The 15,742-nt window shown below is 52.5% G+C and overlaps 1 protein-coding gene across 5 annotated transcripts in view; it reads right to left on the reverse strand.

Moving 5' to 3' along the window:
- Nucleotides 1-15,742, reverse strand: part of LOC137430255 (beta-1,4 N-acetylgalactosaminyltransferase 1-like) — a 123,355-nt gene that overhangs the window by 21,433 nt on the left and 86,180 nt on the right. For 2 of the 5 annotated variants that reach the window (XM_078780466.1, XM_078780464.1), the window contains one exon: nucleotides 12,319-13,040. The exons of the other annotated variants lie outside the window; for them this stretch is intronic. In XM_078780466.1, the coding sequence (XP_078636592.1) occupies nucleotides 12,880-13,040 (161 nt within the window). In that variant the 3' untranslated portion in view covers nucleotides 12,319-12,879. Of the gene's footprint in view, nucleotides 1-12,318; nucleotides 13,041-15,742 lie in introns of those variants that run through there. 5 annotated transcript variants of the gene reach the window in all.

Here is a 15,742-nt window from a genome sequence, read left to right on the forward strand (position 1 = left end):
CCGCGCACACGACAGGCCCGGGGGCATCAGCGGCCGTCGAGGTCCAGCCCGACGTCCCATGCGGGATCAAGCTCCAGCCAGCTCCGTGCCGCCCCCCCCCCCCCCTCCAGCCACACACCTCCTTCCAGCAATCCACTCTGCAATTCCCCGCGTGAGTCAGTGTCTTTGTTTGTTCTGTCCTGGGAATAAGTTAAGTCTGTATAACTATAAGCTAGTATTTGCACTGTGTCACCTGCGTCTTATGTGTTGTAAATAAACCTTGATTGCTCCGTTTTGCTTGTGTAAATAATAAATCCCATTACTCGTCTGTACGTCTTCTCGTTTTATTCCTTTTTTCCTCTTTGCATTCGTCGCCTTTGTCTTTTCCCTATTGACTAGCTGTGGTGCGACCCGGCCAACGTTTGGGTGGAATCGGGTGAGTCGGGGATCCTGTTAGGTCGCGGTTAAATACCAAACCGCTCGGTAACTAACATCCTAAACCGCGATCTGTAACAATTGGTGTCAGGAGTGGGATTCGGACCTGGGACTAAATTTGTTAGGCCCAAATTTTGGAACACCAATTGTACTATTAGAGTAACAATTGGTGTCGAGGAGGGAGATCGGACCCGAAATCGGACCCGAAGCGCGCTTAACACGCTCAAAATTACAAGCTGCCGAAATTTATTTTGTTTTATAAAGCAAAACCCGAATTTTGAGATCGCGCCATGGACAATCAAGGCGATTGGATGTCGGTGGGAGAGATAGACAGGGTGGAATCGACCCAGGACCTCGGGGAAATGTATGTGGAGGAAAGGGTGGAGGAGAGTAAAGAAGGTGTGGTTGAGGGGGTATCAGGCGCACGAAATGGCGTCCTCGCGCACGTGGGTGTAGCGGCACCAAATTTAGCCGCGGCCGTGGTCGCGGTAGCCGAACCCGAGATGCCAATGAATTGGAACCTGTTTATGAAACAGATGATGGCCTTTATGGTAAAAACAGACGATAATTTCAAAGGGATGGAAAACAGGATGGGAAACCAAATGGGGGTAATGAGGGACGAAGCGAGGGGTACCGGTGAGAAGGTAGACAAAAATTTTGAGGGGTTAGACAACGGGATAAAAGAGGTAAAGAATGGGTTAACGGGGGTGGAAAACAGAATGGCTGCCCAGGAGAATCAGTTAGAGGGGGTGAAAAATGGGTTAATGGGGTTAGAAAATAGGATGGAGGACAAATTGTGGGAAATAGGGGAACAATCTGCCAGGGAAATCAAACAAATGGGAGAGCAAATAGAGGAGGTGAAAATCGGGGTAGAAACCAAACTGGATGCTCAGAGGGATGAATTGGGACAGATGAGGGTGGCATCTACAAAAGAGATGGAGGAAATACGACGAGGGGTAAGTGAGGAGGTTTCGGGGCTGCGCGAGGAGGTAAAGCGAGGTGAGAGGCGTATGGAGAAAGAGGTGAGAAATAATACGGCTAAGTTACAAGGGGGAATAGAAGATCTGACGAAGGGAGTAGAACAGCTGACAGTCGGACAAAGGGAACTAGCGGACCAAGTGGAAAAGAACACTGCAATCATCGGGGGTTTAAAAGCGACACAAAAGGACATTAAAAACGAATTAATAGCGACACAAAAGGAATGTCAGATGGTACATGAGGGGTTGACGAAGAAGTTGGAGGAGGTGACAGAAGTGATGGAGACGAAGGACCGAGAGGTGAGGACGCACATCGAAACGGTTAAGGTGGCGTTAGAGGAAGAAATAGAGGGGGCGCACCGGGAGATGAAGGAGGTAAAGGAAAAATTAGAGGAGGTGGAAGAGGGGGTGAGCGAAATTAAGAAGAGACGGAGGGAAACTAAAAGGGAGATAAAGGAGGAAGTCATGGAATATGTACAAGGTCTGTGTTCAAATCATGATGAGGTGCTCACTAACCAAATAAAAAGTTTGCAGGTGGCAGAGGAGGTGCGACGACGAAGTACGGAGGTGAGTGGCAATGTATATGATGTGAGGGGAGATTCAGTCGGCTTGGGGGGTGGTGTAGACCCGGGTGTTCGTGAGGGACCAATGGTAAGATGTATGACTGGTCCGGAGTGGATGGACAGGGGAGGTGTGCAAGGAGGTTTGGCTATGGGGAGTGAGGGGGGTGCTGGTGAGCAAGGGTGTGGGGGTATGGAGTGGGTAGCGGGTTGCGGAGGGGCGACCCAGGCATCGACACCAGGAGGAGTAGTGTTTGGAGGGACGGGGGACGCGCGGGAGCCCCCCGGGAATAACGTACTGTGGGAGCCCGAACGGGTTGGTCCCGCGTTGATCCCGCAAGGAGTGACGCGCGGGGTCCGACCTTCGGGCGCCCACAAGGTCCCACTCGCGCCGTATGACGGCAAGAGTGATTTGAGGGCGTAGCTGGCGCAGTTTGAGTACGTGTGTAAAGACAACGGTTAGAATCCGGACGAAGGTGGAGTACACCTGGTGGGGGCACTGCGCGGTGCGGCGGCGGAGGTGCTGACGGCTTTACCACCGGGTGCTCTCACCCTGCCAGCTCTCCGTGCGGCATTAATTAATCGGTTCGGCATTGAGCAGCAAAGCGAGCTTGTTAAAGCCCAACTTGCGCAGCGAAAACGCAAGCCCCAGGAGACCATCGGGGAACTTGCTCACGATATTCGCCGCGCGGTCGGGATTGCACACGCGGACATGGCAGCGAGTTCCCAGGAAAGCCTGGCGCTGGATCACTTTATTCAGGCCCTTCCGGATCTGGAGCTCCGGCAACAGCTCGCCATGTGGCGCCCGCAAACCATGAGTCAGGCGGCCGACGCTGCAGCCCGTTGGGAAGCAGCGAGGCCCCTGACCCGGGGAGGCGAGCGCCACGCAGTGGCGTTGCGTCAGATGGGGCCCGTGATGGGGGGCGGCCCCCCAAGGGGGCCCGCCCCCGACGGGGGCCCTGACCTGGAAAGCATGGTCCGGAGGTTAGTGGATCGGCGCCTGGCGGGACCTGGACCATGGCAGGCGGCCCCAGCGGTGGCACCCGGTAGTCCCCGACAGAGTACCCCAATTCGGACATACAGGGGGGGGGGAATTTGGAATACCGGAGGCAAGCACCTTACCAGGTGAGGTGCTATAATTGTGCTCGGATGGGTCACCGTGCATGGGAGTGTCGAGCTCCGCGCCGGGACGTTTCCCACCAACCGATGCCCTCAACTCCGCCCCGTATAGATCGGCCTAGCCGACCTCAGACACCCCCCCGCCAGGACCCGGGAAACTAGAGCGTGCCGGGCATGCAGGGCGGTGTTCGGCAGTAGGGATGGGGAGAAGCCCTCGTTGACGCGACAGGTCATTTATTGTGGCCGAATTGGGACGGGTAGTTTGACAATTCGGTGCAAAATTGCCGGCGTGGGGGTAGACGCCGTGGTGGACACGGGAGCCAGCGCCACGATCATCAGCCCCGTGGTCCTTAATTCGAGTGCAGACGGCTGGGGTAAAATCCAGCGTCTGGAAAATCATAGTTTGCAGTTGGCTACCGGGGCAACGGCTCCGATCATAGGGCGTGGTTTTGTGACCCTCAAGTTGGGATCGGTAAAGGAAGAGATAGAGGTTTGGGTGGCGGAGGTGTGCGACCCGTGCTTAATAGGGTTGGATTTGTTGACTGCCAGCGGTTGTAAAATCGACTTGAGTCGGGGGATCCTGCGATGGGGAGTGGAAGAGCTACCATTGGAGGGGGTGAGCACGGCCGAGAGGGTGGAGCTGGAGGCTCCTGAGGCCGTGACCATCCCTCCGGGGGCCGAGGCCATCGTGCCGGCCCGATGGTCAGCTCGCCCGACATGGCAGGAATCCTGCGGCCTGGTCGAACCGGTGGCAGCGCTATCCATACCGGGTTTAATCGTGGGCCGTACCCTTGTAAAAACGGACGGGCCGGTGGTGGCCGTCCGAGTAATTAATAGTAGCACAGAACCACGCACTATAGTAAGGGGCACGAAGGTAGCTGGCTGCACCCCAGTTAGAGAAGTCGCGTCAGTGAGGGGCGAGAACGTCCAGCCGAGCCGGCCCCAGGGGGAGCCTTCAATAAGTAGTAGGAATTGGCCCGATCCCATTTGCGAGATGGTAAATCGTAGTAGTGTAGAGTTGGGAGGTACCCAGAGGGAGGCCTTACACAAACTGGTTGGGTCCCATTTGGACCTCTTCTCCCTGTCCACCGAGGATATTGGACGTACGGGCCTGGTGAAACATCAGATCCACACCGGTGAGGCCCGGCCTATTCGTCAGGCCGCCCGACGGCTCCCTTGGAGCAAGAGGGCGGAAGCTGACGAGCAGGTTGAAAAAATGCTTGACGCAGGTGTGATCGAGCCCTCGGGAAGTCCTTGGATGTCACCTGTTGTGCTGGTCAAAAAGAAGGATGGGACCACGCGGTTCTGCGTGGACTATCGCCAGCTGAACAACGTGACACTCAAGGACTCGTATCCCCTGCCAAGAATTGACGATACCCTCGATGCCGTTGCGGGCTCAAATTGGTTCTCGACTTTGGACCTCAAGAGTGGGTATTGGCAGGTGGAAATGGATAGGGCAGGGAAGGAGAAAACGGCATTTTCCACAGGTAAGGGACTGTATCAGTTTACTGTGATGCCGTTTGGTTTGTGTAACGCCCCCGCCACCTTTGAAAGATTGATGGAGCATGTACTAGGCGGCATGCCATGGCAATCATGCCTGGTGTACCTGGATGACGTCCTAGTACATGCCAAAACGTTCCCCCAGGCAGTAGCTAATTTGGACCAGGTGTTCGGGTGCCTCAGACAGGCAGGGTTGAAGCTGAACCCGAGTAAGTGCACTTTGTTTGCAAGAGAGGTGGCCTATCTAGGTCACGTGATCCGCCGCGAGGGGGTAAAAACGGACCCAGACAAAATTAAAGCGGTAGAGGAGTGGCCCGCACCACGTACCATCAAGGAGGTGCGGGGATTTTTGGGACTCTGCTCCTACTACCGGCGCTTTGTGGCGAAATTTGCGGAGTTGGCCCGTCCCCTCCACCGGCTTACGGAGAAGGGGACGCGATTTAATTGGACACGGGAGTGCCACGAGGCCTTCCAAAAATTGAAGGGGTGTCTAACATCCGCACCCCTTCTAGCTTACCCCACTAGTGACGGGACATTTACCCTGGACACGGATGCGAGCCAGGAATGATTGGGCGCAGTTTTGTCTCAGACACAGGAGGGCGTGGAGAGAGTGATTGGTTACTATAGTCGGGCCTTAAGTAGGCCCGAGCGAAATTATTGCGTCACTCGCAAAGAGTTATTGGCCATGCTGGCTGCCATGAACCATTTCCACCCGTACCTGTACGGGCGGAAATTTTTGGTTAGAACTGACCATTCCTCCTTGCAATGGCTCCTTCGGTTCAAGGAACCGGAGGGCCAAATTGCAAGGTGGTTGGAAAAGTTGCAGCAGTACGATTTTGATGTGGCCCATAGGGCCGGGAAGGCCCATGGTAATGCGGACGCACTCTCTCGGCGTCCTTGTCTGGGCGAAAACTGTAAATTTTGTGCGAGACACGAGGAGAGAGAGCAATTGGGCGATTCCGCCCCGATTCTCGTCGTCCGGGCAACCCGGGTGAGAGGGCCAATTTTGCCACTAACCGCGGACGAGGAATTTGGAGAGTTGGCTTGGAGCACGGCCCAGCAGGAGGATCCTGTTCTGGGGCCGGTGTTCCAATGGGTCAAATTGGGGCAAAGACCAAAGGGGGAAGAGGTCACCCCCCTCGGGGCGCAAACAAAGGCGTATTGGGCTCAGTGGCAGACCCTGGAATTGAAAGGTAACATCTTGTATCGCAAATGGGTGGAGGTTCCCTCTGATAGAACTTCCTGGCTGGTGATAGTCCCTGACAAATTCAAGAACGTCATATTGCAACAGGTGCATGGTACCCGCTCCGGCGGCCATTTGGGCAGGACAAAGACAATATCTCGGGTCCGCCGGAGGTTCTATTGGGTGAATATGGGGCGCGACATACAGGACTGGTGTCGGAGATGCGACGCCTGTTCTGCCAAAAAGGGACCAGCACGGAGGATGAGGGCCCCCCTTCAATTACATCAGGTGGGGGCCCCCCTTGAGCGGGTGGCTATGGATATTCTAGGACCGCTGCCCCGCACCCGCCAAGGTAATAAGTATATCCTCGTTGTAATGGACTATTTCACCAAGTGGCCGGAGGCCTATGCCCTCCCAAACCAAGAAGCAGGGGTGGTAGCACAGGCCTTCGTAGAAGGATTTGTATGTCGGCACGGGATTCCACAGGAGCTGCACACCGATCAGGGTCGAAATTTTGAAAGCCAATTGTTAAAAGATGTGTGCAGACTCCTGTCAATTCGAAAAACCAGGACCACGCCCTTGCGGCCACAATCTGACGGGATGGTGGAAAGGTTCAATCGAACATTGATCCAACAACTGGCATTGTTCACCACCACCCGTCAGGATGACTGGGACGAACATCTCCCGTACCTGTTGATGGCCTACCGAACTAGCCAGCACGGGGCCACCGCATGCAGTCCAGCGTTGCTTATGTATGGGCGGGAGTTACGGGCTCCCGCCGACTTGCTATGCGGTCCCGTGCCAGACACCACGGACACACCGCCGAGGGAGGGTTACGCACGTCACCTGGAGGAAGGCATGGAGCGGGTCCATGCCTTCGCCCGCCGCCAGCTCCAGCTGGCGGGGGCCAAGATGAAGCGCAGGTATGACGACCGGAGCCAGGGGAGTCAATACGCTCCGGGGATGAAGATTTGGTTCTTTAATCCCCGGAGGCGGAAGGGAAGGTGCCCAAAACTCACCTCCCCCTGGCAAGGCCCGGGAGTCGTCCTGTCGCAAATCTGTGACGTGGTCATTAAGATCAAAATGGGGCCACGGACCCCCCCTCGGATCGTCCATGCCGACCGGATAAGACCCTATGCCGGCGAGCAGGCGCCCTCATGGATCGCCTCGGCTCTAGATGCCGAGGCAGGGCCCAGTACCTCTTGCGACGGGGGCTCGTAGCGTCAGAGGACTGGGGGGATGGTAGTGAGATGCCCCGCGGTGGTGGGAGGGCAACGCTGTCATCCCTCACAGACGTGGGGCAAATGCGCAATAGCTTATGGGGTGTATGGCAGTGAAAACTAGCCCGGGTGGGTTAGGTTATATTGTAGGGATCTAGCGAAGATGACATTAGGTGACGTTAAGTTAGTTAGTGACTGATACCTGTAGTGGGGACGCAGGTAGATTAGTGTGGATTATAATGACGTGGGAGCGCAATAGTTTAAAAGGACGACTGGGAAGCGCAAGTTTCAGAGGGGAGTAGTTAGCTGAGATGATGCCGTGTGTGTGAGGATTGAACAGGTGAGAATGGAACAGGTGTGATTGCACAGGTGTGCAACTGAACAGGTGAATGGAGCAGTGTATGAGGGAGTAGTGGTGATTGCGTGTTGTGCTGACCAAATGGTCCAGGAAGAAAGGAGGGTGCAGGTGGCACCAGGTATGATTGCACAGGTGTGCAACGACAGGTGAATGGAGGACAGGTGTGTGGAATAAATGGTTGTATGGAATAAATGGTATGGAGTAGTGGAATGGATGGTCGTGGAGTGAGAATGGTGGAAATTGTGGAGTGGAGTGGATGGTGCGAAGGTGTGAATGGGGGAAGAGTGGACCCCCATCACGGATACCCGGGGCGGGTAGTGTAAGTGTTAGGTAGAGGGTACAGGTAAATTGTGGTTGGATATTGGCATCTGTGGTGCGGGTGACAGAATGGTATGTGGATGGGTGCGTTGGTGTTGTGGAAATGGCTGGGCGTGTAGCCTGTTAGTGTGAGTAGTTGGTTTGGGCACTCCACCACTGTGAGGATGTCGGCCAGGTGAGGCCGCAGGTGGGCTCTGGGAGCCGGTAGTAGTTGTTGTGAATGGGGCCCGAGGATCCGGAGGACGGACCCGGGTAGCCCAGTGCCAGAGGGCACCATGGGGTGACAGAGCCAGGAGAGGGGCTGTCCCCAGGTAGTTAGGTTAGGGTGAGGAGCTAGGTAAGCTCGGGTGGCAACTACAGTGGTGGAGGTGTGCAGGTGGGTAGACCTGTTGGGAGAGGTACACGTCGCAGCCCAGAAATTGTGCTAGAGCACCGGGAGATGAATCGGGGGAGTGAGACCCCAAATTGAGGAGCACCACAGTTTGGCCAATGGGAATTGGTTATTAGAACCCATAGTGTAAGTTGGCCAATGGATTGGCAGGGAAAGACCCCGGGTAGTGTAAAGTGTGTTAAAGTCATTTAGAGGATAGTTAGGATGAAGGATCTCCTCGCACCATCTGCATCCACTCACCTGAGGTGACAGGTACTCCACACCATGCCATGTTTTGATTATTTTTTATGATGCAAATGTTTGGATTGTGAGACGCATCATGACGTGGGTGTGACATTGTGCGTAATTCCATCTCTCCCTCCTTATGAGGATTGATGATGAATTGGTGATGGCAAATTTTGAAGTAAAGGGATTGTGGAGACGAATTTGGTATAGGGGAAATATGGGGAAGACGTGACAGTAGTGACGAATTTGTAAATGTGTAGATTTTTTGTACATATGGGGTGAGAACAAGGGTAGGGTAGGTGACAGGGGGGTGACGTACGGTAGGGACGAGCTTTCTCACTTCGGCCTCCGTACGCATTTCACCTTGCATTGCCTTATTGACGTGTACCGTGACGTGTATTGACGGGGGTTCGGTTGCGAGAGGACGCTGGCGTTGCATATTCGCCGCTTCTCCGACTGGATGGATGTACAGGGTCTGCTTCTACCTTTCTGACCTGACATCTCACACCTGTCCTGCCTTTTCACACCCGCACGTGCCGCGTGTTCTCCGGCTGGATAACGGAATCTGCTTTTGATGGTACGGAATACGGAATTCGAAAGGCCCGCTCCCGTTGATTGTGGCCGTGGCCTTGTTTGCCGGTGGCCTTGTGGCCTTGTTTGCCGCTGTGGTCTTGATTAGCGGCTGCAGTCGTTTGCCGCTGCGTTTGCCGCTGCGTTTGCCGCTGCGTTTGCCGCTTTGCCTCCTCGACCTTGGCCTCGTACTCGTCCCTTCGCTCCTGCCTGGCATGGCTCTGAAGTACTCCGCCGCAAGGCTTCTTCTGCTCAATACCCGCTCCACCCCATCATGCATCTCTGCCATCAAATCAAATGGACTCCTCCGACGACCCAGGTACATTCACCGTGGCTCCGGTCGCAAGTTTGTTTATTTGCAATCAGGTCACTCCATCCCCGTCCTCTGGTCGGCTCAGCGCACTCTCACTCTTCGTCCCAGCGCACCTGGTCACAGCAACCCACACGATCGCACCTCTTGCCTACGAACCCTGGCTAAATCACCTGAATTCATCCCTGCTGTTCAAAACAACATCAAGCTCACCCTGTTCAACACCCGGTCCCTCAACAATAAATGCCTCATCCTGAACGAATACATCCTGGATAACAAACTGGACTTTCTCTGTCTCACCGAAACCTGGCAACAACCTCTGGACTACTACACACTCAACCTCACCACACCCAATGGATATTCCTACGTCAATAAACCACGCTCGGAGGGCCGAGGTGGTGGAATTGCCGTTATCCACCGTCAAGACATCAAGACCAACCTCATCTCCATCTCATCTGCTCCATCATTTGAACACCTGGCTTTAAAACTCTCTGGTCACACGCAGTCAGTCATGGCTGTCGTCTACCGCCCTCCCAAACCACACCCATCATTCCTGTCTGACTTCTCCTACTTTCTGACCCAGCTATGTTCCCTCTCCCCCTCAATCCTCCTCCTTGGTGATTTCAATATCCACATGGACTCCACTGACTCCACAATAACCACTGACTTCACTGATTTACTCACCTGCTTTAACCTCACTCAACATGTCGACTTTCCTACCCATATCCGTGGTCACATTTTGGACCTTGTCTGCTCCACTGGATTAAATTTGCACCATCTCTATGGCTCCGACCTCACCCTCTCTGACCACTTAGCCATCACTCTGACCATCAACATCCCCGCCCCAACACCAAGGCATTATCGCACAATCAACTTCCGTAAGCTAAACGCTCTTTCACCTACCTCATTCTCATCCACCCTCTCTGAAAAAATGTCCACTTCTCCCTTCATTGACCTCCACACCCCTTCCGACCTCACTGACTACTACAACCACACTCTCTCCTCCTGCCTTGACCAGCTTGCGCCTGTAAAAACCAAAACAGTTTCTTTCACCCATTCTGCTCCCTGGTTTACCCCTGAACTCCACCTGATGAAAACTCGTGCTCGCCAACTTGAAAGACTCCGCAATAAAACGGGTCTCACAGTTCACTCCCAAGCCTACAAGGACCACATACAACACTACAAAGATGCCCTCTCCCGCGCCCGCTCTGCCTACTACTCTCAAATTATCCACTCTGGCTCCGGAAACCCAAAAGCACTCTTCTCGACAATAAACAAACTCCTCCGCCCCCTGAACACCACCACCCAGTCATTCACAGTAGACAACTGCATCTCCTTCCTCTCTTTCTTCCAACGCAAAATTGACAACATCTACAACAGCTTGACCACCGCCGCACCCGCTCCCCCTCCAACCACCTGCCCCCCCTTGTCCTGCCATCCCCTGTCTCGGTTCTCCCCAATCTCTCCTACTGACCTCTCTGAACTCCTCATAGGAATGAAAACTGCCACCTGCACTCTTGACCCCATCCCCTCCAGCTTTGTCAAAGCCTCCCTCCCTGCTCTCTCTCCACTTATCATTGCAACAATAAACTCCTCCCTGTCTACAGGCATCGTCCCACCTTCCCTCAAAATTGCTGCTGTTACCCCCATTCTAAAAAAACCTGGTCTAAACCCTGACACCCTAAACAACTTCAGACCCATCTCCAACCTACCCTTTCTGTCAAAAGTTTTGGAACGCGCTGTAGCCACTCAACTCAAACATCATCTCTCTGCCAATAACTTGTATGAAACATTCCAATCCGGATTCCGCTCCAACCACAGTACTGAAACTGCTCTCCTCAAAATCACCAACGACCTTCTCCTCTCCTCTGACGCTGGCAACCTCAACATTCTCGTCCTCCTCGACCTCAGCGCTGCCTTTGACACCATCGATCACACTATCCTCCTCACCCGACTTGAATCCACCTTTAACGTCACCGGCACTGCCCTCTCTTGGATTAAATCATACCTCTCTGACAGATGCCAGTTCATCTCCATCAATAACTGCAAATCCCCCACTGCTCCCCTCCCCCAAGGTGTCCCCCAAGGTTCAGTTCTTGGCCCCCTCCTCTTCATCCTTTACCTGTCCCCGCTCGGTCACTTAATCCGCCGTCATGGTCTCCAATTCCACTGCTTCGCCGATGACATCCAGCTTTTCATCTCCACCAAGTCCGTCTCCACCGACACCCACTCTATCCTGACAAACTGCATCACTGAAATAAAATCCTGGCTTCAAATCAACTTCCTCAAGCTTAACTGTGATAAATCTGAAATAATCATCATTGGCCCAAAAACGCTCACAAAATCCACCCATAACTTTGCCCTCAACATCGACGGTATCCCAGTATCCACCTCCCCTCACATCCGGAATCTTGGCGTCATCTTTGACCAAACCCTTTCCTTCGACAAATACACTAAACAGATCACAAAGTCAGCCTTCTTTCACCTGAAAAACATTGCCCGTCTCCACTCATCCCTCTCCTCCACGGCTGCAGAAACCCTCATCCACGCCTTCATCACCTCCCGTCTGGACTACTGCAATAGCCTCCTCTATGGTTCACCCTCAAAAATCACCAATAAACTCCAATACATTCAGAACTCCGCTGCCCGTCTACTCACTCATTCCCGGACCCGTGACCACATCACCCCCGTCCTTTACAAGCTTCACTGGCTCCCCATCCCCCAGAGAATCCAGTACAAAATCCTCCTCTTGACATACAAAGCCCTCCATAACCTGGCCCCATCCTACCTGGCTGACCTCCTCTCCAGACACACTCCCACCCGCAACCTCCGCTCTGCTGGTACCAACCTCCTGACCCCCTCCATCCGGACCAAATTCAGATCCTGGGGGGACAGGGCCTTCTCCATCGCTGCTCCCACCCTCTGGAACTCACTACCTCACACCATCAGAGACTCCTCCTCACTCACCACATTCAAAACATCACTAAAGACCCACCTGTTCAACGCTGCATTCAACATTCAACCCACAGCATTTAACCCCTGACTATCTCTTCTCCTTCTCCCTCCTTTTGCTTTAAATATTTCCCTATTGATTCTTGTCTTGTCTTTTTGATTCTTGTCTTATATATATGCCGTATATCGCTGCTGTTTGTTTTCTTGATTCTTGTCTTTTTGCAATTGTTGTTTTCATGTATTGTTATGCATTATGTTTTCCACTCTGTCAAAGCGCCTTTGGGCTTCTGGAAAAGCGCTATACAAAATAAATGAATTATTATTATTATTATTACCCTTGTGACCTTACCCCTCGCTCAATTGTCTTTCTTTTGTCTCCCACATGACCTGTGCGCCATTGGGCGCCGATGGGAGCGTGCGTGAGGTGGCCATTGTGCGCCCGAGATTCCCAGAACCAGCATGCATTGCGTTGATGTACCACTTTATGGACCGCTGTTCTGCGGCCAAGTACCACTTGATGGACCCCAGGTTCTGGGGCAGGGCACCTCTGTTGGAGACCGGCCATAGTGGCCAGGGAATCTTGCTTGCGGACCTCGGTAAGGTGGCACCTATGCCAAACAGGTGGACCACCCTTAGTTGGCCCCTGAGGCCCTAAATAAAAATGGACACAAGTTGTGCTTTTTATTATTTCCAACTAGGCCGCATGAAGCCAGAAGACGTCGGGAAGAACATCGGCCCAGCAGAGAAAGAGAAGACCACCACCAGTTGTTTTGTTGTGTTTATTATGAGCCATGGTGACTGCGCACTGGATGGTGCTTTTGGGTGCTTTGTGGTGCTTTGTGGTGTTTGGTGCTTTTGGGTGCTTTGATGGTATTGGTACTGGTGCATCGATGCAATGCGTGCTGTCTCCTCCCTCCCAACAGGAATTTCTTTCTCTTGTTCCCTAAAAAAAAACAAAAAAAAAAAACACAGGTCCTGGGTTGCGTTGTAAATAAGAAATCACGTCATTGTAAATAATGCTCCCCACCGTAAATGTATAGGTTGAGAATAATTCCGTAATTCGGTTAGCTGTGGGCTTGAGTCTGTTAGACAGGATGCAATGCAATAGGGGGACATACTTATTTGTGTTTTAAAATTGTCACACTCAGGGTCAGGTTAATTGTAGAGGGAATTACACCTACGTGTCACACTAAGTTAAAGTTTAATAGGCCCGAGGACGGACCTGAAGAAAGGGGGGTGCAGTGTAACGATTTTGAGAAGTGTGTAACGATTTTGAGAAGTGTGTAACGAATTTGAGAAGTGTAACGGTTTTTGAGAAGTGTAACAATTTTGGAGGAAGTGTAACGAATGTGATAACGTTACAATGTGAACGTTACAAAAGGTACGGTACACCCTGTTAATGTAAATAATGGTCGCAGTCAGCGCCCTAGTTAATTGCATGAAATATACACGCAGGTCACGATATATCTTTTAAATAGTGTATTTCCTTATTCCATGTAGGCTAAGTATGTGTTTTCCCACTAGATTGACTTTGCATTGTATCAAACAAAATAAGCGTAGGCCCTTCCAATTTCCCCAAAACCTCCCTTCCAATTGCCTTCCGCATTTTGGCTGGTTTTCTTCAAACCACCATTGGCCACGAGGTAAGGTTGGGGAAGAAAGGCGGGTCCCCACCTCGTCAGAGAGGGGAGGAGTGATCCAGCCCCACTCGACCAACCATGAACAAGGGGTTTGGCTTGAGAGGGCGGGGAGAGAACGTTTGGGGGAGGTTCGCAAAGGTTGAGGGGCGGGGCCTATATAACCCATGGCGGGGGTGTTCCCGGAGGAGATGCACTTTGAGTTGAGACAAGGAGGGACGAAACAGAGCTGGGTCATCAGAGCAAGAGCGCGTGAGGAGGAGAGAACCGGTCACGCCAGACCCCCCCCCACCAGCGCATCGGCTCCACCAAGCAGCTCCGACCCATGATCCCGCGCACACGACAGGCCCGGGGGCATCAGCGGCCGTCGAGGTCCAGCCCGACGTCCCGTGCGGGATCAAGCTCCAGCCAGCTCCGTGCCGCCCCCCCCCCCCCTCCAGCCACACACCTCCTTCCAGCAATCCACTCTGCAATTCCCCGCGTGAGTCAGTGTCTTTGTTTGTTCTGTCCTGGGAATAAGTTAAGTCTGTATAACTATAAGCTAGTATTTGCACTGTGTCACCTGCGTCTTAAGTGTTGTAAATAAACCTTGATTGCTCCGTTTTGCTTGTGTAAATAATAAATCCCATTACTCGTCTGTACGTCTTCTCGTTTTATTCCTTTTTTCCTCTTTGCATTCGTCGCCTTTGTCTTTTCCCTATTGACTAGCTGTGGTGCGACCCGGCCAACGTTTGGGTGGAATCGGGTGAGTCGGGGATCCTGTTAGGTCGCGGTTAAATACCAAACCGCTCGGTAACTAACATCCTAAACCGCGATCTGTAACAATATATATATATACAGACTTGGCATTTAATATGGAATATTTTTTTTGTGGGGGTGAACTTACTTTTCAAGATGACTTAGAACCAAAAGTTCATTGGAATTATGTTGAAATTATTCTAGATTTTGTTAATGTGACCTTTAAATATAACAAAAACCACATTTGACATTTCAAAGCAAATAATTTGATCCTTGAAAGTGATGTAAACTGATATTGAACTCAATTCACGGACAGTACTGTGTTAAACTTCTGTACGTTTTCCAGAAATATCTCTTTATTTTGCACATTAGCCAAAAAAATTTTTAACAAAAGCTAAATTACGACTGGGATTACGGACAGTAAAATTACAGTTCAGTACTTCGTGTAACCCCCACGAGCATTCAGGAGAGCACGTACACGTCGAGGCATGCTTTTCACGAGATTTGCCAAGGTTTGGACAGGAATCGCTTGCCATGCAGTGACAATAGCCTGCTGCAATTCACGCACAGAGGTCGGCTGCTGGTCCAAGTTGTCGATTTGACGCGTTAATTCTGCCCACAAGTTCTCTATCGGATTCATATCCGGGGACATGGCAGGCCACTCCATATGCTCTACACCACAGTCAGCAAGAAAGTGTTGGATCATGCGAGCACGATGAGGCCGTGCATTGTCATCTTGGAAGACAAAGTTTCCTCGAAAGGCTGCACGAGCAAATGGAAGCAATGTTTCTTCCAGAATGACCCTGTACCTGAACTGGTTCAGGTTTCCATTCAGAACAACCACGTCAGTTTTGCCCCGTGCATGAAAAGCAGCCGAAACGGTCACCCCACCACCTCCAGCTTTGGACTCTAGGCACTATACAATCTTCGTTGTGGGCTTCATGCACTTGTCTGCGCACTCGGATGCGGCCATCTTGACGATAGACCAGAAATCTAGACTCGTCACTGAAGGTCACGTGATTCCAGTGTCCTGGCTGCCATTGACGGTGCTCTCTGGCCCACTGCAATCGGCGCTGGCTGTGTTGTCTGGTCAGGCGTGGCTTTCTCAGGGGACGCCTGGCACGATAGCCTGCTTGAACCAGTCGTTGGTTGACTAGCCTTCTGGATACAGGCACATTTGTCAGTTGCTGCCACTCAGCCCTAAGCCGATTAGCTGACTTGGTACGGCCATTGCAGACTAACCGGTGCAGCTGGCGATCATCTCTCCTTG

This window comes from Myxine glutinosa, chromosome 6, assembly GCF_964187855.1.
Source record: "Myxine glutinosa chromosome 6, kmMyxGlut1.1, whole genome shotgun sequence".
Taxonomy (NCBI): Eukaryota; Metazoa; Chordata; class Myxini; order Myxiniformes; family Myxinidae; genus Myxine; species Myxine glutinosa.